This window comes from Littorina saxatilis, linkage group LG11 (genome assembly GCF_037325665.1).
Source record: "Littorina saxatilis isolate snail1 linkage group LG11, US_GU_Lsax_2.0, whole genome shotgun sequence".
Classification (NCBI taxonomy): Eukaryota; Metazoa; Mollusca; class Gastropoda; order Littorinimorpha; family Littorinidae; genus Littorina; species Littorina saxatilis.
In genome coordinates this window covers 14,916,801-14,939,477 of record NC_090255.1, presented here as the reverse complement: position 1 = coordinate 14,939,477, position 22,677 = coordinate 14,916,801, and the positions used below count along the sequence as shown (strand labels likewise).

Here is a 22,677-nt window from a genome sequence, read left to right as displayed (position 1 = left end):
ACATCATCGAAAAGCTTCAGCGTGTTCAGAATCATGCCGCCCGCCTCATCTTTCGTTCTTCCAAGCATGACCACATCACCCCTCTTCTTCAAACCCTACACTGGCTGCCTGTTCAACAGAGGATTCAGTTCAAGATCTCCACACTCTGCTTCAGAAACTTTGATCTATCGTCCCCTAGCTATCTTTCTGACCTTCTTGATGTCTACTCCCCCTCTCGCTCCCTAAGATCCTCCGCAGACACCCGCCTTTTTAGGATACCATCAGCACGCACCAAAACATATGGCCAGCGCACCTTCTCCTACCAGGCCCCATCCATCTGGAACCAACTCCCGCATTCACTCAGGCACTCCACATCTATGCAATCATTCAAAACCTCACTCAAAACACACCTCTTCCCTCACTAGTCCGTTAATGACCACACATCACCCTCTCCTGCTGGTCCTTGATCTGTCTCTTTCTTTCTCCTTCTTCTTCCCTTTCCAGCTCTATTCTTCTTCTCTCAACAAACTTTATGTATCCAATACTTTATTTATTTATTTACGACTGTTTTTCCGTCTAGAATGCATGTGCCTGTAGTTGGTATGAGTGAGTGCGTCGCGTTCTCGCTGTGCGCCTGTCTGTGAGTGTATGAGTCCTTGTCGATTTGTGTTTCGTATAATGTTCACTATGTATTTTATATTTTGTAAGCGCCTAGGGCTATATTTAGATTAGGCGCACAAATGTTCATAATAATAATAATAATAATAATAATTACTATCCCCACGCCCTACAATGAAGTAAACCCTCTTGTGCCAAGTCCCATCAAAACTAACGTCAATCCATGGTACACCGTCGTCTTCACTCCAGGCTGTTTCTTCATCTCATTTCCAGCATCGTTCAGCTCATCGCACATTTCTTCTCCTGGACTTCTCTGTAGGTTTCTTTGACCATGTCCTTGGTTGTGTCCAGTGCAGCGGTGACTGTAGACACAATTGTGCCACAGACGGCCTTGTCTTTCTTTGTGAATGTCCTTTGCATGGGTGGGACTGAAAAATGTCATGAATCCTGAAGAATTTTAAGGGGGAGCTGAAGGATTTGTATAATTAACAACCAAAAAAACATCACCACAGACATTACGAACCTGGATTTCGGGCATATACCGGAAGAATCCCACCCATGCCTTTAGTTCATGTTGGGCATTCCAAAGGCAGCACAGAATTTGTCAGTGCTGACAAAGCCCTTGCCAATTTCGTGGGTGTAGAGGCACCTTCTTTGATTCACCTCAAAGGCTTCATTCTTTTTTTTCTGAGTTGTTCACTTGCGGCGATGAAAATTCTGTCTCTTCAAAATCACAGGCTACACATTTGACAGTGATTTTCCTTACAAGTCCAAGATGTGATCAAAGTGAAAACTGAAGAGAGGCAGCACAATGTTGACAGGCGATGTTAGACATGAGTTTATTTAGTTGTCCTACGGCCACCAAACACCAAGCAGGGACATCATCCACGACGTCGGGGCAAGCAAGATTGTTGGGTTCACGAAACCTTCCAAGTTTCTTCGCAGAAGTTGACAGTGGAGGGAGGGTTTTCGTGTTGATCTCCTGCTTCATTCGGAACCATCAACAACGTTGATGAATGGGCAGGGCCTTCGACAGAAAGTACGTGTGTGATTGCCTCTCTAACATCGTTGGTGTTCTCTGCTGCTCGTTTCCGTTTCCTAGCCGCTAGCAAACTGAACTGCGCCTTTCTACAGGTACTCAACTTTCCAATTCTGCCGTCTACAATCGCACTTTTCTTTTTTGGAGCAATTGTTATCGTATCAAAGGAAAAAAAATCGCATTCGGTTGTCACCGGAAGTTTTGATGTGTGACCAGGAAGTTGTAAACCCGAGTGAACTTCGGCTGTTCCCGTCAGGGCCAAGAATCTCTTTGGTAGTTTCCGGATGCAAATTTCGTAAGCTTGTTTGTTTATTTGTTGCTTAACGTCCAGCCGACTACGCAGAGCCATATCAGGACGAGGAAGGGGGGGATGAAGGGGGCCACTTGTCAAGCGATTCCTGTTTACAAATGCACTAACCCATTACTTGTGTCCCAGCAGGCTTTAGTAAAACTAAATTAATACCTACTGGAAGATTACCAGTTTCCAGTATGTTAAAATAGGCTTAACCTATCTACTGCTGGACTTACATCAGAACACTAACAGATTAAACTATACATGAATCGCGAGACAAGCGGCAAGAGAAGAGATTTTTGGAAAAAATACAGGTGAACGAGCAAGAAGGCAGAAAAAAGAAAAGAATTCATGAAGAAAAAGAGAGCATGACAGGAAAGAGGAACCAAAAATCTACCTAACAGCAAACTAGAAAGCTCCTGCGGTTCCAAAAACAGGAGGGGCTTTTAATTTCATAACCGCAGTGCCCCACTGCGGGATTTCGTAAGCTGAGCATGAGCATGAGCGAAGTAACTGGTTCACGATTTCGGATTATGAAACGCACCAATGGATGTCGAGTACCTTCCACATAAGGAAATTTCCGTTGGAATACCATTGTCGCCTTTCCAACGGACTAGTAGCTGAGTGAATGGAAAATTCCTCGAGACACTGACGTCATTTTAGAGGTCAAGAGCTGCTGCGCAGTTTCGTATGTCGTGAGTGCAGTGTTTTGCTGAGGACAAGGCCGTAACTTGAGCCTTTGAAAAGAGGCGTTTTGGGGGAAGAATATCGACTACAGAAAACAATCAAAGCATCACATGTTCAAATATTGTCTTTATTGACACATAAATGTGTTATGGAACCCATAATCTGCAAAATTATCAAAAACAGTTTTTTGATCAATTTAAAAATGTTTGCACTGGCCCATCTGCCCAGGGTCCTCCGTGGAGTAGCTTTTCTTTTCTTTTCTTTCAACAGGAAAACTGGATAAAGTGTGTAACTGTAAAAGGTTCTGTAAACTGATGTTTTGTTTGATGTGTTTACGGACTCACTGGACTTTCACTCACGGACGCAACAGATGACATTGTGACAACAGCAGAAAACTGGCATGGCATACTTTATTCCTGTGTTCGCTTCCCTCCTCATCTTCGCCTACCCAGCCGAAGCCGGGTGGCCACAAGCCACAGAATACAAAGTAGACTACATCTTGTCAGTTAGTGAATCTCTCAACAACACACGTCCTCAATCTCTCATGTCTCTCAAATGTCTCTTTCACACTCTAGCATGTACCGTATTTGACGGATTACAAGACGCATCGTTTTATAAGCCGCACCCCCGACTTTCAACAAAAAAATTGGGACGAGCCACGTATAGGCCGCGTCACTATATTAGCCGCCGTTGAAAAAAATATAATCAGATCGTGTCAATCAATCATAACAACCAGGCAAACGAAAGTACGGTATTTGGCGAAATCGGCTCCGAGAATAAACAAGTGAAACAAAGAAGAAAAGTGAAAAAGTTTGAAGAAAAATATCACACACACAATTTGTAACCATCACACACATGTAGTCCCACCCGGAATAAGCTTTTTTGGGATGATTTACGACTTTTGCGCACATTTCGAGCAGACGAAAACACAACATGGCAGCTCTCGCTCTTCCAACTATCGCGAGACACAAAAAAACAAAATCTCGCGCACGCGAGATCCTGATACATCCGGTGTTTCTCTGTACGCTATCTTGTCACGACGACTTGTTGACAAACGAAGATTCGCGAAAGAAAGAGAAAAGCGCCGAGTCTTGAGTAGAGAGCTAATAAAGTACCGGTAATCGCTAATCGAGCGAAATGAAAATCCGCATCGACTTCCATTAGGTGAATGCTATTCAAGTTTAGGTAACGTTTTAGCCGCATCTTTTTATAAGCCGCAATGCGATTTTTTTGTTGAAAAAAAGTCGCGGCTTGTAGTCCGTCAAATACGGTACACACATACTGACATAGCTAGGGTAAAAGACATCCAATCAACTCTTAGTAACCAATAGTAACACAACATTCTAAGATAGTAAGCCATTCCATTGGTTAAAGACAAGAAGAAGAAGGGGGATAAGCGATTAAAACCTTCCAACTGCAGCTGACATGCTTATTTGATCTGTCACTATCAGTATCAAAGGAAATCACACACACTTCACACTTCCCCAAACCTGAGGGGTGCAGAGGCAGTCGGGTGTCAGATTGCATAATACTACCCCTGCAGACAGGGTTGCCTGCCTCAGACACAGGTGGCCTGTCCACTTCAAGTTCTAAGGGATTAAGAAAACTGCTTACAGCTTGACACGGCTAATGCACACCAGTACTTTTAGTTAACAGATAATGAATAGACACAAAAACAAACTGATCGGCAACAAAGACTAACTGGACAATGACAATAGCTTTACTCAATAGTTGGTGAAAGGAACCCTGTCACACAAAGGAACCCTGTCACATAACTATCGACATACATCGTGGATGGGGGATCAATAGGGGGGTAACCATTTGCGCGAAAACAATTTATAATTCTGTTTAGGATATGTTTTCAGATTAAGTCTCCCTTTATACACAACATTGTTTTGTTTTTAATGAAAAACAGATAACTCAAAGAATATCCCGGGCCGTCCATAGTGTCCCACTTCCACACAAGCTGACAAGGCTGTGATTCATTTCTTTTCATTTGCATACATGTCACTTTATACAGCATAACTGTATTCATTACCTCTCTCAATTGTTCATTGTGAGACATACAGATAGGCAAAGAAAAGTTTGATCAAACTTGCTTACCTCACTGGTTGTGTGCAGTGTAATAGGTGACTTTCTTGTGCCGAGGAATGACTGGGCGTCTGTGGGGAACTGAGAATTCTGCTCTGTCTTGCCCGAGCTCAAGTTGTGCACCACATAGCTCAGACGTGACCCTGACTGTACCACAGCATGGATGTCTGCCGGGACAGATGTGATTCACATCTTCAGTGTCATAATCACCATCAAAGACTCACCATCACTATTATCGTTGTGAGTTGTTGATCATGACAAACACTACAGAAAACACATATGGTTAGTGTTTGCTAACATAAAGTAAATCACAACCTTGCTAGTAAATATAGCAATGTTCACTTCACATTCTTGCTGGGCTTCAGCTCTGCAGTTTTCATTTTTCTGTCTGTTCAAGATTTATTTAAAATAAAACATGTTATACAGAGAATACTACACTGAACACAAAAAGTTAAGAATATTTTTTCAGGGGTATAGCCCAGATGTTTAACAGCAGTGTTTTGGCCAGAAACATATAGTCGTGTAGATATAAACATACAGATATAAACATATGTAACCCGTTCTCACAAAAAGGTACATAAATCGCTGGTGGTGAGCTGCTCAGCGAATATGGTGGTTAGGGTGCAATTCACTTTTTTTGCCATTTCGGACAGAACTATGTTTCATCTATCTTATACTGCCTGCATTTAGCCAAACTCATCCTAAAAATGTGTTTGATTGTATTGATACCTATCGATCCGAAGCGTCATTTTGTTGTAAACAAAGGCCACACAAGGCCACATTGTCGAACTAATTATTTGCAAAATCCCTCGCAGAACCCTTGCTTATAAAACATCGTTGGAAAGGCCAAGGTCTAACCTTTGATCTGGTGCACGAAGAAACCCAAGCAATTGCTTGTAACAGCAAAACCAGTCATAAACAAAAACACACCCTCAACTTATCAGAAGCCCAGGAAGAAAACGTCCTTGGAAACAGGGTCCGCTACCCACGCGTCTTACTGGTGTTGTTTCGGTTGAATCGAGGCGACAAAATGGAGAGAAGACTCGTTTCTCTGCTAAATTCCTCAAAAGGTGGAAATATTTAAGAGAAAGATAGCCAAGGGATTCAAGATTTGATTCATGATTACTTCACATCGACAACCAGTGTACCAGAAGAGCCATCGGACGACGAAGAATTTGACGAAGCACGTTGGAGTAGCCTCCCTTTTTGGAACTATAACGCTTTGTGTGTCGTAACAGGCAAACCACTCATTAGCCATATCGATATGCAAAAGATGAAATAAACATTAGGAAATGGCAGACGTTTATCGAAATCGAAATTTTCTGTTAGTTCCATTGAAGGTTATTGTTAGAACTTGCATTTACAACATGCAGTGCGTGAGAACATGTCAATCTAGCTGATATTTAAACAAGCACTTGTTGACTGCCTGAAGGACCCCTACTGCAAGCTAAAACTGATGACAAGTAATGGAAAGCAGTCTTCGGATGCACATTACAAACTGATGAAAAATTGTGTTCATCCCTGCTCTGGGTCAATACATCGAACCGATGACAACGTCGCAGGTATCAGGCGAAGAGATGTTTCCAGATCATAGCATCTACATTTCATTGCTCAGATCTATGCACATAGATGAGGTAGATCTGACTGTCACACTGGAAGACGATAGTCCTTTGAAGAACAGTCATTTGTCTTTGGTTGTTTCCCCTGACAAAATTTAGATGTGCATTCTTTGCGTCTGTCTAGTACGACATTATGTGCAGTGAAATATTATGAGTGTCAAGGCAAATCGATCTTCAGAGTTGAGCATCACAAGTTCTCAGCCGATAGAAAGCACTATCGGACAAGATAACGATTTTATTGATAAGGTTAATGCTGTGTGAATATTTTGATATGTAAACATTGTGTATGAATCGAAAATTTTATTGTAAATTTTCATTTAATAAATATACCTACCCGAATCACATGTAGCAGTTGACTCAGTCTAAAGTGCTAGGTCTGAAAAGGCTACCCGTCTAAGGGGAGCAACCCCAACTAAAAAAGTGTAAACGTAGCTATGGTAATGACGACGCACCCAGGGAGTTACCTCCCCTCCTGCGTACTACGTCACTACTGCTACTGACCACGTGACCCCTATCATTCGACTCGAAGAATAAAATCTCCAAATCATAAGCGGGGTAGGTGGGAGGGACTACGATATGTGATTCGGGTAGGTATATTTATTAAATGAAAATTTACAATAAAATTTTCGATTAAATTACATATTCCTACTCCGAATCACATGTAGCAGATTGAAACAACAAGGCGGTGGGCAAGAAAAAGTTCAAACTCACTCTCAAATCCTTGTCAAGAGCTGACCCCCTGCCACCATGGCAGGCAAAGCTCTAGATCCATCCTGGCGAAGAGCCGAGATGTCACGCAGGTAAAAATTCATGAAGACATCCTCGGAACGCCAGTATGCGGTGTGTAGCACCTCCTCCAGTCTTCTTGATCGTAATACGGCCAAGGAGGAAGACCAAGCTCGCGTCTCGTGAGCCCGAGCTGATTCCAGAGGAAGGACAGGCTGTGTCCCCCCTTCATTGCGGCGGCTCCACTCGTAAGCATGCTTAATGAGCGCCGACACCCACCGGGCCAGAGTCGTCTTAGTAATATCCTTATGTCTCTCCGTATTGAGAGAAATAAACAAAAGCTTTTGAGCTGCGGATCTAAGAGACTGAGCACGGGCAAGGTAGATGTGAAGGGCTCTAACAGGGCAATTTACTAAGTCTGGGTCATTCGGAGCCAGAATAGTGGACAACGGCCTGACATGAACCAAAGGAGAAGCTCGCTCGGGAGCCTGGTTTTTCGCAAGAAACTCAGGTCGAAACCGCAAGGTAACGGACCCATCTGATTCAAAGGAAATGTCGTCCGAATTACCGGAAAGAGCGTGAATCTCACTGCCCCTTCGTGCCGATGCTAGCAGCAAAAGGAAAAGGGACTTGCGTGTAAGATTCGCAAAACTGGCATCTCTGAGAGGTTCAAAATCCGCTGAACGCAGAAACTCCATGACCAATAAGAGATCCCACTTAGGAACGGGCGTGCGAGACTTGACGTCAGAAAGGGAAGCGCCCTTGATGACTCCAGCGATCACGCCACTAACATCTATAGAGCGACCTATCTGGCGTAGGGTCGCCGAGATGGCCGATCTTCTTACTTTCAACGAGGCAGCGGAAGCTCCCTGAGAGGACATGAAAGCAAGATGGTTCGCCACGTGCATCGTGCGGGGCGCCGTAGCATCCAGCCGATGCTCGTGACACCAGGTAACCCAGGCCCTCCAATGTGACTCATAAACGGACGAGGTAGATGCTCTGTGCGAGCGTCCTACCAGGTCCATGGTCAGATCTGATGCCCCTTTGCGCCTCAGAGAAGACCGCACAACCTCCACGCGTGAAGATTCAGCATCTGAGGCTCTGCGTGGAGGCTGCCGGTGTGAGGCTGTACCAGTTCTCCTCGCGTGAGAGCGAGAGGAATGGGAGGGCCCTGGGCGAGTCTCAGCAGGTCCGGGAACCACGGCTGAGACGGCCAAAGAGGAGCGATCAGCAGGAGGGACGGGCCCTCCTGCTCCGCCTTCCTGAGAACTCGCGTGAGCAACTGGAATGGCGGGAACGCGTAAGCCTCCAGGCCCGACCAGGAAATGTCCATCGCGTTCGTCTCCCAAGCCTCGGGATCCGGGAATGGTGAGACGAACACGGGAAGTCTCTTCGAGAACCTGGTGGCAAACAGATCCACCTGAGGTTTCTGCACAAGAGACCAGAGACGATCCAGCGCTCCGTGAGTGATGGTCCACTCTGTTTGAAGCACTCTGTCGGAGCGGCTGAGCGCGTCCGCCAGAGTGTTCAAGCTTCCGGGCAGGTACCTGGCCGAAAGCCTGATTTGATGCTCTGAACACCAAATCAGGATCTCGCAGGCCCTGGCCGAAAGCGACGGAGACCGCGACCCTCCCTGCTTGTTGATGTAAGCTGCCACTGTCGTGTTGTCTGTAAACAGACGAACATGCTTGGCCTGAAGGGAGGGCCGGAACTTGTCCAGAGCTAGAGCCACGGCTTCTAGCTCCAGCAAGTTGATGTGCTGCATCCTCTGATCTGCCGACCACAGACCTGACGCAGTCAGCTGGTCTGTGTGAGCCCCCCACCCCATCAAGGACGCGTCCGTGAACAGGTCCAAATCTGGGGCAGGAAGGGCTATCGGCACGCCCCTGCACACTCACTCCGTGTCCAGCCACGGAAGGGTAGCGGATTGGAACCATCCCTGGAGGGGGATGAGGGCATTCCAATCCACCGTGGGAGAGTCCACGAACGGCTTCAGCGCTAGCTGAAAGGGACGTTTGTGGACCCTCCCCAAGGGGACCAGGAGAGCCATGGACTCCATCTGCCCTAAGATGGAGGCCAAAGTCCGCAGGGAGGCCCTCGGGAGAGGCAAAGTGGAGCGTATGCACGCCTGGAGCTTGTCCACCCTCTTCTGAGAGGGCTGAACAGTCCAAGCCACCGTGTCGAAAGACATTCCCAAGTAGGTGAACGTCTGACACGGTGTCAGCTCCGACTTTGATCGGTTGATCGAGAAGCCAAACGAGTTGGCCTCCCGAAGAACCGATTGGGTATCCTGCTCGCACCCCGCCTGACTCTGGCTCAGGATGAGCCAATCGTCCAGGTAGGCACGTAGCCGGACACCCCGCGACCTCACCAGCGCGCAGACCTGTCTCACGACCATGGTGAAGACCCAAGGGGCGAGAGACAGGCCAAAAGGAAGGGCGCGAAACTGGTAAACCTGACTTGCCCACCGGAAACGAAGCCATTTCCGGTCGGCTGGATGCATAAGAATATGGAAGTATGCATCCGTCAGGTCGATGGAAGTCGCCCAATCTCCCGGGCGGAGAGAGTCCCTGACCGACGCTGGCGTCTCCATCTTGAACCTTATCTCCCTCAAAAAGGTATTGAGGAACGACAGGTCCAAGACAGGACGCCATGCCCCTGAGGCTTTGGGGACGGCGAAAAGCCGTCCGTAAAACCCCGGGGAACTGTGGTCGAGGACTTTCTCCACTGCGCCCTTCTGCACCAGGGAGTCTATTTCCGACCGAAGGACGGAAATGGCTTCCTGCGAGGAGGGAGGCCTGAACGCCGGCGGACGCCTGACCAGAGGTGCCTTGCCATCTTTCCAGAGAAGACGGAAGCCCGACCTCACGACCCCCACGATCCATTGACTCTGTACAGACACGAGCCAGTGGGAAAGTGCCCGGGAAGGGCCCCCCGCCATCACCAGAGTGGAGGGCGGGGTGGGAGGGAGATCGGGAGCACTTCATTGGGGGTGAGGCTTGCTTCCAGAGCCGCCTCTCCCCCTGCCGGAAGACGGTCGTCTCCTCGAGCCCCGAGAAGAGGAACGTCCACGACCCTTGTCTGCCGGTTTGGGAGGGCCAGCAACCTTAGCCTGCTTAGGCTGAGAAGGCTGAGACTGCTTGGACTGCTTAAGGCTGTGCAGGGAAAAGTCAGAGAACTGCTGGTCCCTGTTAGCCTGAATTTCCTGTCTTCGGGCATCAAAAACGAGATGCCCAAAGAGGGAACCCTCCAAGACCGGTGAGGCACGCAAAGTGTCCTTGGTCGCCTGATCCGAAAACTGAGAGTGTGACAGGAAGAGATCCCGACGACACATAACAGAGTGCGCATAGTGCACAGCGGAAAGTCTCATCTGTTCTTCATTGACCCTCGCAAGAGCGGCCAACAAAGTGGAGACGTCATCCGCATCCTGATCCTCGCTGAGAGAGAACGGATTCAGCGAATCAGTGAGGGCACGAGAGAGGGCCCGAATGAGAGTCTCAGCAATGGAGGCAAGCTCCAGCTGCTGACGCCCTGCCTCTTCAGAAGCAATCAGAGTGTTCTCAGAAAAGAGCACGCCGTCATCCTTCTTGATAGGCTTGGCCAACAAGGCCAGCATCTCCGGAGGAACTGTCAAAGATGAACGCGGGAGAGCGAACGCATCCAACAAGTTCCTAGGAGACTTCTGCAAGACCAACCGCTTGTGAGACGACAGAGCGAATGCAGAAGCCTGAGAAGGCGAAGCCATCCACTGCTGAGCCAGCTCCGGAACTGAGCCGTGAGGCACGAGCAGCGGAACCGGAAGTGAAGGAATTCCGCTTCCGGAAGGAGATGGCTTGGCCAAAACCTGAGAAAGCTGAAAAGCTATGGATGGAGACTCCAAAAACCGGAAGTATGAGTCATCCTCCTTCCCAGAGCGAAAATCGGCCATCGCGGACGGTGCCGTCGAAGCGGCAGCCGAAGAGACCGAAGCCCCTTCCGCGAAATATCTCGAAGTGACCTCAGCAGCGGCCTCAAGAGCCACTTTGAGTCTCTCCGGATAACCAACACGTGCAGCCTCGCTGGCGACGGACTGAATATCCGAAACATCCGGCGAAGGACCGAAGTCCACGTTGCTGGTAGAAGGGCGGTGAACACCGTAACCGGAAACCGGAAACCCGTCCACTCCAATACCATCCGAACTCATGCCCTGAATAGGGAAAGAGTAAGAGGACGGCATGCCCACAGCCGCCGGAACCGGAACCGCAGTCGAAGCAACAACCGAAGACGGAAGCGCTGACTGCCCCGGCCAGGGCTGAGACACCTGCCCAAAGGGCTGGTGATGCCCCCCCGCGACTGCCACCTGAGAGGAAGCGGAAGCGGAAGAAGCAGCAGATCCGGTCTGAGCCGGAAAAGTATCAGGCGCGACCGCGAAAAGCGGAAGCGCAGACACTGTGGACGGCGGCCGGAAGGCCGAATGCCCAGAGGGCCACGTCCGGTCAACCCCGGAAACGACCCCAGCGGGTGCGTACATCGGGGGACCTATGCTTCCGGCGAGTGCCGGAAGCGCAGCAGACGGAACAAGCTGGTCGACTCCGGAAACGACCCCAGCGGGTGCGTACGTCGGAGGACCTACGCTTCCGGCGAGTGCCGGAAGCGTCGAAGCCTGAACCAAATGCCGCCATTGCTCATCGACACGATGGTCTTCCGTGAAGCCAAAGTGAGAACGAACAGGGGTTTGCGGGTCGTGAACCCGCCGAAAAGGGCTGCTTCCCAGCAGGGAGCGTCCAGCGGCCTCACGAGGGCCTACGGACCAGCCCAACTTACTTGCGTCGCCAACCACAGCGGTAGAAGGCACAGAAGCAACCGCCTCGGTCAAGGACAGCGTCACAGCCGGAAGCGGAAAGGAAGCCATCGACGGGACAACGGAAGTCGAAGGCTGAGAACGCACCATCTCCTCTCTCACCAACGTGCGAAGCTCGGGAACCAGCGAAGAAAGCAACGATGAAACCAGCGACGTCGAATCTGCAAGCGGCAGAGAAGACGAGCGAGAAACAACGGTACGCGTAGGTTGATTAGACTGCCCCACAACCGGCTGGTCATTCGGGGCAGAAATAGGGACCGTCATAACATTATTGTTAGCCGCGTCAGAAACAACAACCAAAATAGGCTTAGGGACAGAAGTGGAAGACTTGGGTTTAATTTTCCCTTTCACATCAGCCTTGCCGCGCTCGCGCTTTTTGTCTCCGTCAGACATGCTGACAACAAAATGGAGACACAAAATTCCAAAATGGCTACCACAAAATACGTGACCAACACGTGGCCGAAAATTTCAAGTAGCAACTGAAAATTACGTTCGATACAAGTAAAGGAACGAGCTCACCAACTACCAGTGCAGCGGGTGAAGAGACGGGTGTGGGTGCCGGTGGGTGTCTAAGCAAACACCAAACAGCGAACTTCCACCAGAGCCAAAAAATTCACGACCTGCTCCCTAGAAAGCTGAAGTGTCGAATGATAGGGGTCACGTGGTCAGTAGCAGTAGTGACGTAGTACGCAGGAGGGGAGGTAACTCCCTGGGTGCGTCGTCATTACCATAGCTACGTTTACACTTTTTTAGTTGGGGTTGCTCCCCTTAGACGGGTAGCCTTTTCAGACCTAGCACTTTAGACTGAGTCAACTGCTACATGTGATTCGGAGTAGGAATATGTAATTTAATGTGTGTTTGTTCGTAAGTTTATTGTGAAGTATTGAATAATACACTTATTGTTGTTAAGCTGCATGAAGCAAACATGGAGTACTGCCACATGTGCGCTCACTGCGACAGCCTCCATACAGAATGTTGGACTAAACGTTCTTTGCCCAATGCGCCAAGCAATTGGAAACTGTTTTTTCATGTTTTTTGCTGTGTTTTGAAGAACACTGTGTGGGAACCATCAAACAGAAGCTACAAAACAAGGTAAGTTGGTAAAAACTGAGGGCAGGTACAAAATCTGTCACCAATGTGACAGCAGAGAACAGGTGACATCGAAGGACTGCAAAGTTTCGACAAATTGAGAATTTTCGTTTTGCATGGTGCCTCTCCAATAACAGTAGTGTTTTTATAATTATCATGCTCAGAACGATGCAGAAGCAGTAACTTATGATAACGATGGTGACAACATGGGTGACAATGTTTGTGACCTTGTAATGTTGGTGACAACGACTGTGAAATGTACACTTGTTCAGACCTGTGTGGGACGATCAGTTCCGTGTTTTTCTATGGACATTTTTTGGCTTTGTGACACGACCGGTAGGACACTGCTTTTCTACTATAACGAACAGAGGCATGTTTTGGACAGTATAGCATGTTTATGTGCTAATAACCTCTTTTGTTGACAAAGTTGGTGACAACATGCACAGTAGACATTAGACATACATCACATGCAAACCAAAGTCCATCCAAAAATGCATGTGCACCCAAAGTTTTGTTGTCCTATGATGTCAATTAAGCGAGTTACAATTTTACACGAAAATGCTTTAAAAAAAAAAAGCGAACACTAGGGGGCATTAATACTGTTTAACAATACGAATGCAAGAGGGTTAAACTAAACTAAAAAAGGGAAATGCTGATGACTCCTGTTCGCAAAACCAATATGCGATTTTTTTTTTTAACCTGAATATGACTTAAAAAGAGTAAAACAAAGAATACTAACTGTCGCAGTCCACAGAGACAGCCAGCACCTGTCCGCTTTCAACAACATTCACTTTTTTGGGAACCCTCTGGAAACAGTCAGGGTTCCTCGGAGCACTGGCGCCTTTCACAAGCTGCACACAAGGGAGATCTCATGTTTATGTATGAACATTTATAAATGTTCACTTTGCAATGTATGCTCAATTTCAGTGAGAGTAATACCCCTAATGAAAGTACAGAGGGGTGTCATGCATACTCGAGGTCGACAAACTACAAAAAAAAAAATTTGGAGTGTCACATGAAACTTCTCTTTGTCAGAACTAAACAACAGAGCGTCACAACATTTTACATGGTGACAGTACATGTGACTTTTTTGTCCCCACGCCTGTTTCGGCCCGCACATTTAGTTAGCTCTGGAACCACAGGCTGCGAGCCTGGAACTTGTAGCTGACAACACTCTCGCAGATCCTATTTCTAAAAATACCACAGCCTGGGAAAGCGAGAACACAGCTGTGGCAGGAGTGAATTTTGGCGGTTGCCTGATCGCCCCCGGCGGGTTCAAATCGCGTCGGGCGGGTTCGAAATTCCTCTGAAATTGCCCGCCTGGTGGGTTCAAATTTCGATGAACGCAGTCGTTAGGAACGGCCGGCGAACAAAGATCTCGCGCGGTTCGTCTGCTATAATATTGGACGCCATGTTTCTCGCGTCCAACGCGACTACCTCCAGAAGTTCCCCACTCGCATTCAAACGTCGTACAGTACACACGCTTGGAAACATGTGGAGATGTATTGACACTGTCACTCCCCCGCCGCAACAAAAAAAACAGAGAACGGACGATGAAAAAAGAGGTCAAAAGAGACAGTATGAAAACGAAACACGGCAGAGAAAATGGCAGGAAAGATGGAAGAGGACAGATACCGGCGAAGAAAGAGTATGGCTCGTGTACGACGACACGAAACAGGAGATGCATTGTGCTGTGTGTCGAACTTGTGATCAGAATGTGATACCATGAGGTAAATTTGTGTTTAGAGATTTAGATGTGCCAAAGATTCTGCAATTTTTTAAGACTGGCAATTACGAGACAGAGTGAAAGTTAATGTGTGATTGTGTGACACTGAGAAAGGGGATGACTTGTGTGTGATCGTTTCCCTTAGCATGTAAAATGATTAATGGTATGACTATATATGAAGGTGTGCATTTGACTACTAAGAGTGAGGTTAACTGAGTGACAGTGAGTGGGTGAATGTTGATTTCATAAAATGTTTTCTTCATTGAATTGATACTTTACTGTTTGCTTTGTTATTGAACCATAGTGAATAATTAAAGCACCCCAAACATACAAAGTTTGTTTATGTCTTTTGTTTGTTTGTGGCATTTAAAATAAGCATGTGAGCATTGTTTGTATAAATGTAGGTTTTTGTGTGTTTGTCGCCGCCAACGCGCGATCTACGAGCCGATGATATGGTTGGAAATCCCGGCTGGTTGGAATTTTGGGGGGCCGGTTCAAATTTTGACTTACCGGCCCCCCTGGCCGGTAGCAAAAAAGTTAAGGTACACCCCTGGCTGTGGTATGCTGCAGCCAAATTACTGCTGAAAAACGTGAAACTTTTGAATGTATCGGATGTAAAAGTGAATGGTAAATACAAAAACAGCAGCTTTTTTCCCTGTGCTAGTTGAAGAAATCAAAAACGAGGACTGTTTCTTCAAATCTGCTGTACCGTACTTTCCGGGTCATAAGGCGCGACTTTTTTCCTCGAGTTCGACCCCTGCCTCTTGTATAACGAAGGGTCTAATCCGTGTATGAAATACGAAAAAAATCAAAGAGACCGCCTGAGTACCAGTCAAACAACTTGTGATAATGCATGTTTCAGCTACTAGGTACTGCCCTGGCCAAGTTTCCTCGAGCTCTCAAGCCACCCAGCTATCACAATGGACCTGCCTTTGATCTGGCCGCACACACAGAACACACATATTTCCACTCTGTTAAACTCGGTCACTGACCGGTCACTGACCTCTCTCAGATATGACAGGGGAACCACCTCTCATGGCAAAAACTGGGTCATTGACCCCTGGGAAGAAGGTCGTGTCTATAAACAAGGCCACCCAGCTATCACAATGCCTTTGATCTCCCGGCACACACAGAGCACACATATTTCCACTCTGTTAAACTCGGTCACTGACCCCGGTGCAGGAAGTGTTTCCTCTCTCAGATATGACAGGGGAACCACCTCTCATGGCAAAAACTAGGTCATTGACCCCTTGGAAGAAGGTCGTGTCTATAAACAATGGACCTGCCTTTGATGTGCGGCTTATTTTCATTCTTCGACGGTTTGTTACCGGTATACTTTTTCAATTTTGGTGCGCCCTATCGGCCCCCTGCGCCCAATGGGTGACGGGATTACAATTTTTTTTAAAAAGAAGGGGGTGCGTCTTGTATAACGAAGCGCCTTGTCACCCGGAAAGTACGGTACTCATTACCAAGTGCATAAATACAGCTGTGACTAGAAGACAGATAAACAGAGGAAGAGTATCTTTTTACCATCCCAATCTCGACATTTTAGTATAATTGAAAATATATGGTTTTATCTTCAAATTCAACAAGAGTGCATTTTCAGCACCAATTAGTCAAACCCAAATCTACAGGTAGCTGTCAGTCATCACTTGATAGCATTGCAAATCTACTTATCTTGAAGACTTTGTACACATTGCTTTCTAGCAAATTATAGTCAGTTAAACATGAGTAACGGACACTAAATCGAAAATTTTAATAATAAATTTTTATTTGATTAATATACTTACCCGAATCACATATAAGCATTGACGTAGTCAGAGATGCTAAGGTCTGAAAATCGCTACCCGTCTAAAGAAAAGCAACCCCTCAACAAAAAAGTGTAAACGGAAGCGTTGCTAAGGACGCTAGACCATGGGGGTTAACTCCCATTGGTGTGTATGACGTCACTACCGCTTCCCGAGCACGTGGTCGAACTCATACGACATTAATAGAATACCAAGAAACTATAATGCGGGGTTGGTGGGAGGGAATTCACTATGTGATTCGGGTAAGTATATTAATCAAATGAAAATTTATTATTAAAATTTTCGATTAAATTACATATTCTTACTCCGAATCACATATAAGCAGATAGCTTCAACAAGGCAGTGGGAAACTATAAATAGACTCTGAAAAGGCTACAAGCCGGGCGTAGAAAGGGGAATGTCCTGTCTAGTCCTGACGACGTTTCTCAAAATTGATGAAACATAAACTGCCTTCAAAAAAGCTGTTCGTAGAACATCATAGCATCCTCCTGCACTGAGGACTGCTAAAGACGATGCCCAAGTTCTAGAATCGTGCACTCCCCCCCCCCCCCCCCCCCCCTTGTTTGTAACCACTCATAGATTTGCCTAAAGATGGTAAAAACCACCTGGAGAAGGACAACTTAGATAAAAAAAAATCCTTGTCATATAACTGGCTGGTTAAACCTGATTGAAATTGACCTCAAGCTTCGTGAGATACGTCTTCCGGACAACCGGAAAGAGCGTCAACCTAGCTGACTCTGTCTTGCTCATGACTGACGAAAAAGTGAAAACTTCTTGCAATCAGCTAACCAAGGAAGACAGTCCTAACTCTAAAAAGAGAGCTGTGAAAGTTCAGAATACAACAAACCTGTCTTCAAAAGCAAAAGATTAGTGAAAACTAACAACAAGAAGGGCAAAGCCCATACGACTCACATGCTTGACCTTGACCTTTACATGACCTTGACCTTCAGGGTCAAGGTCAAATAACTAAACCTAGCAATGACATCATACACTAAGAACTGCTTTACACATTTTTCCTACCAAAATACATGTGACCTTGACCCAAGGTCAAGGTCATCCAAGGTCATGCAACACAAAGCTGTTAATTCAAGACATAGGAAGTACAATGGTGCTTATTGGCTCTTTCTACCATGAGATATGGTCACTTTTAGTGGTTCACTACCTTATTTTGGTCACATTTCATAAGGGTCAAAGTGACCTTGACCTTGATCATATGTGACCAAATGTGTCTCATGATGAAAGCATAACATGTGCCCCACATAATTTTTAAGTTTGAAACAGTTATCTTCCATAGTTCAGGGTCAAGGTCACTTCAAAATATGTATACAATCCAACTTTGAAGAGCTCCTGTGACCTTGACCTTGAAGCAAGGTAAACCAAACTGGTATCAAAAGATGGGGCTTACTTTGCCCTATATATCATATATAGGTGAGGTATTGAATCTCAAAAACTTCAGAGAAAACGGGGAAAATGTGAAAAATAGCTGTTTTTTAGGCAACATTTATGGCCCCTGCGACCTTGACCTTGAAGCAAGGTCAAGATGCTATGTATGTTTTTTGGGGCCTTGTCATCATACACCATCTTGCCAAATTTGGTACTGATAGACTGAATAGTGTCCAAGAAATATCCAACGTTAAAGTTTTCCGGATGGACGTCCGGACGGACGGACGGACGGACGGACGACTCGGGTGAGTACATAGACTCACTTTTGCTTCGCATGTGAGTCAAAAACCTGTGCGTCTCCCTTTTGGATCGAACAAAGAGAGTTCCAACTGACCATGAGTGTAACACCCTCCGGGAAGTGAAGCACTGAAGGATAAGCTTGAAAAGCCGCAGTACCGTAGTCTCCATGAGGTAGACGCTAATTGTTCGTAATGAACCAGGGACAAGAAGACTTGTCCTTTGTTCATTGGCTAGAGCCATGACAAAATGTCGAAACTAATTCTGGCATTTTTGAGACTCCTTGCATAGAAGAGTCATAGAAAATGTCTTAAAACCGAAACCAAAGGAAATAACTTGCAGTTTCGGCGAATACGCATCCTCTCATCAAAGATGGACCGAGATGCGCTAATCAGAAAATAGCTGCCAAGCGTGGTGACCGCGCTAAACAGGAGCAAAACTTAACACTGCGGCTCTCGTAAGGGCGCCGCGAAAGAGGGCGCCCTGAATGTTGCACACGATACATAACCGGCTGGTTAAGTGCGTATCGGAAACCGCTGCACTAGGTGTTTCCAAGCGGTCACCCATCCTAGTACTAACCGAGCTCGAAGTTGCTTAACTTCCGTAGTCGGCCAAGACCAATGCCCTGCGTTATCCAGTTAGGTTCCAACCACTGACTTGTCATGTGTTGAAACCAGCTCTGAATTGTAAAAGACTTTATTCGGTCTTGAGCGGGTGAATCCCAAAGCGGCTTAAGCGCTGGCGAGAAAGGTTTTATCGTAATTTGCACTAGCAAGTAGCTATGAATTCCAATTGACCTAGGATGGAAGCAAGCGTCCTAATGGGCGTTTGCTGTACAGTAAAACCTGAGTCTAGCGGACCTTTGTTGTAACAGCCACCTGCTACATACAGACACTTTATTATGGAACGAACACGATTTCAACAATAACTAACCTTTAACGGACGAACACCTGCCACTTACGGACGCGGACACGATTTTTTGGACCGTAGGAAGTGAAAACACTGTCACAAACGGACACTACGTACATGAAAACGCAACTTCGAAAACTTGACTGTTATTCAGGTCAGTGCTCGGCAGCCGTAGCACAAATGGTTGTTGATTGGTTGTCCTGTCCCTTTTCTGACCAATCAGTGGCTTGTTTAGATGGAGACTCACTTTCGCTCACGCACATTCGCTTCGCTCACTTTCGCTCACTTTCGCTTTTCCGCTCTCGATCTCTCTCTCTTTGTAAGCAATCGTTCGAAGGAAATAATAGTTAACACAGCTAAATTTCTGTTCCATGCATTTATGCTGAGACTAGAAAAACTGAATGAAACAAGAGCTGACCCAATTTGGTCGAGACACACTGCGGAATTTCCCGTTGAACGACCGATGAAGAGTCAGCTATTTTTAGCTTTGTGACGTCCGACTTGCGTAAGTTTGAATGCACAGTGTGTGTAGGGAACGGGGTAGGTGGAAGGTGGGGGGAGGGGATGTTGTTGTTGTTGTTGTTCTTCTTCTTCTTCTTTGCTACATGTATCATTTGTTTACTCACATTTTCAGTGAGTCTCATGTTCAATCCATTGAAAGGGGCTGTTGGCCCATATGTATTCAATAGCTCAATTCTCTCTCTCTCTCTCTCTCTCTCTCTCTCTCTCTCTCTCTCTCTCTCTCTCTCTCTCTCTCTCTCTCTCTCTCTCTCTATTTTCAGTGCTCTTTGTAAAATATTGCCCCGGCCCCTCCACCTGTGAAGAAAGGACACCTGTCTAATAGGGACACCATTACCATACCCCAAGGGTGTCCTTTAGAGACAGGTTTGACTGTAGTGCCAAACATGGAACGATCAGTGCCTAAAGTTGTCCACTCAGCCCTGAGTAGGACGAACTCTCCAGGTGACCGTAAGAAAATCATGCCAAAGTATGAGAAACCTTGGAATGGTGTGAGGCCCGAAAGGGCCAAGGAGATGGAAGCCAGCTCTAGAGAGGCGCGACCGATCTCCTCACTATAAGCGAGAGTAACGCCTGAGTACATGATACCAGAGTCCTTCTCGGAGGGAAAAAGCTCATGATAGAGCATAAGCGTTCCTGAAGTTGCTCGAACCTTAAGGAACTCTCACCCTCCTATGAACCGAGGCTGTGAAACACAGCCTGTTCCAAATTGGTTAGCCAAAAGTAGGCTACTGCTGGTGCATGACCTGCTTCGAATGCTTACCCAAGCATGTCCAAGAGTGTGACACAGTACTGCCTTTCTGCGTTAGAGTCCGTGTCTAACAAAAACACGGACTCTGTGTACTCATGGGTTGTGACAGAAAACGCCAATGAATGAACATGGCTGTGATCTTGAACGTCGTTGCCCGTCGAGTATGTTTGACAAGAGTGCCGTAAACCGGCAGTCCTGTTGGCCTCAGACTGACTTTAAATACTTCTTGTCAAGGCGGAAGAAATTAAAAAAAAATCCGAGCAAATTCCTTGTGAGGACATAAAGAAGGTACACCCATTGGCCGACAGCTGTCGTGAATGACCTTCTTGCTACTTGGATTTGAGAGTCTGTTTATCTGCTTTCCAACCTAAGTCGAATGCTGATCAGATTCGTAGTAATCCTGTGTAGCGGCAGGAAACGACAAATCATGGGACAAAAAATTGCCCAAAAAACATTGTTTCCTGATAAAAGGAGAAGGTCGGAGGAACTGGAAACCAGAACCACCCGACAGAAGAATCCTCTACCAGTCCCTGCGTAAGCAGAGTGAGACAATACGAGGAAGCAGCGACTTCCGGTTGTGCGTCAGCAACCGAAAGTGCGAAAATCACAGTGGCCGAAGCCTGGTGTGACTGGTGACACATGAACAACAAGAAGGGCAAAGCCCATACGACTCACATGCTTGACCTTGACCTTTACATGACCTTGACCTTCAGCTAAACCTAGCAATGACATCATACACTAAGAACTGCTTTACACATTTTTCCTACCAAAATACATGTGACCTTGACCCAAGGTCAAGGTCATCCAAGGTCATGCAACACAAAGCTGTTAATTCAAGACATAGGAAGTACAATGGTGCTTATTGGCTCTTTCTACCATGAGATATGGTCACTTTTAGTGGTTCACTACCTTATTTTGGTCACATTTCATAAGGGTCAAAGTGACCTTGACCTTGATCATATGTGACCAAATGTGTCTCATGATGAAAGCATAACATGTGCCCCACATAATTTTTAAGTTTGAAACAGTTATCTTCCATAGTTCAGGGTCAAGGTCACTTCAAAATATGTATACAATCCAACTTTGAAGAGCTCCTGTGACCTTGACCTTGAAGCAAGGTAAACCAAACTGGTATCAAAAGATGGGGCTTACTTTGCCCTATATATCATATATAGGTGAGGTATTAAATCTCAAAAACTTCAGAGAAAATGTGAAAAATGTGAAAAATAACTTTTTTAGACAACATTTATGGCCCCTGCGACCTTGACCTTGAAGCAAGGTCAAGATGCTATGTATGTTTTTTGGGGCCTTGTCATCATACACCATCTTGCCAAATTTGGTACTGATAGACTGAATAGTGTCCAAGAAATATCCAACGTAAAGTTTTCCGGACGGACGGACGCCGGGATGGACGGACGGACGAACGGACGACTCGGGTGAGTACATAAACTCACTTTTGCTTCGCATGTGAGTCAAAAATGGCTGAAAGCCGTAGTGCCCGTAGGTCAGTCTGCTTGTAGGCAATTGACTGCGTATCAAAAGCCAAAACAGAAAACAAAGAAAGGCTAATCAGCATACCCGGAAACCGGGAAGCCAACCTGCCAGAAGCCTCCCAAGACGAAGTGTTCTCAGGAAATATCTGGAAGTTACTTCCGCCGCCAAATCAAGTGCCTCCCTGAGTTTGGCCGAAAAACCAGAACGCGTCTGAAGAACGCTGAACGACAGAGTCAGACGCGGAGACCGACGGGCAAAGACCGTAGTCATAGTTGCCTGTGGCAGAAGGGTGATCAGGAAACCAGATGACGGAAACCCGACCGAACGGAAGTCGTCCTGTCTCACCTCATGCCTAGACTGAGGGTGAAGAGAGGAAGAGTCGAAATCCGAAGCCACAGGAACCGCGAGTGCATTAGTCAACACAGCGGACAGGCAGGACGACTATTGCACAGGCTGAGGCTGAAAGCCGTGATGCCCGTAGGCCAGCCCTTGTTCCGAACTCCCCAAAGTACACCAGTAATCGTCAGTGAAAGGAACAAAAGATACGGCTGCCGATTCAGGTCCTGGGCTACGAGCCAACAGCAAAGGAACCGGAACATTAGCTAACCCTACGCCGGAAGGAGAGGGCTAGGCCAAAACCTGAGAGAGGTGGTAAGCCACAGAGGTACTAACTCGTCAACCGGAAATAGGAGTCCTCCTCCTTCGAAATCCGGAAGTCATCCATTACCAACGGGGCGACCGAAGCGGAAGCCTCCGAAGACAAACCCTCAGGAAAAATATCTGGATGTTACTTCTGCCGCCAACTCAAGT

General features: G+C 46.7%; 1 protein-coding gene and 1 long non-coding RNA gene across 2 annotated transcripts in view; both read right to left on the bottom strand.

The window, feature by feature from the left end:
- LOC138979834 (E3 ubiquitin-protein ligase UBR5-like) overlaps positions 1–22,677 on the bottom strand; it is a gene marked incomplete in the record, with an annotated part of 271,386 nt that overhangs the window by 176,582 nt on the left and 72,127 nt on the right. The window contains 2 exon segments of the mRNA XM_070352585.1: positions 4,719–4,873; positions 13,720–13,831. Coding sequence (XP_070208686.1) covers positions 4,719–4,873; positions 13,720–13,831 — 267 coding nt within the window.
- LOC138979841 (uncharacterized) lies at positions 17,391–21,954 on the bottom strand. The gene is made up of 2 exons (XR_011460149.1): positions 21,058–21,954; positions 17,391–17,549 (listed from the first exon to the last, which is right to left on the bottom strand). It is a non-coding gene; the product is annotated as an uncharacterized lncRNA (long non-coding RNA).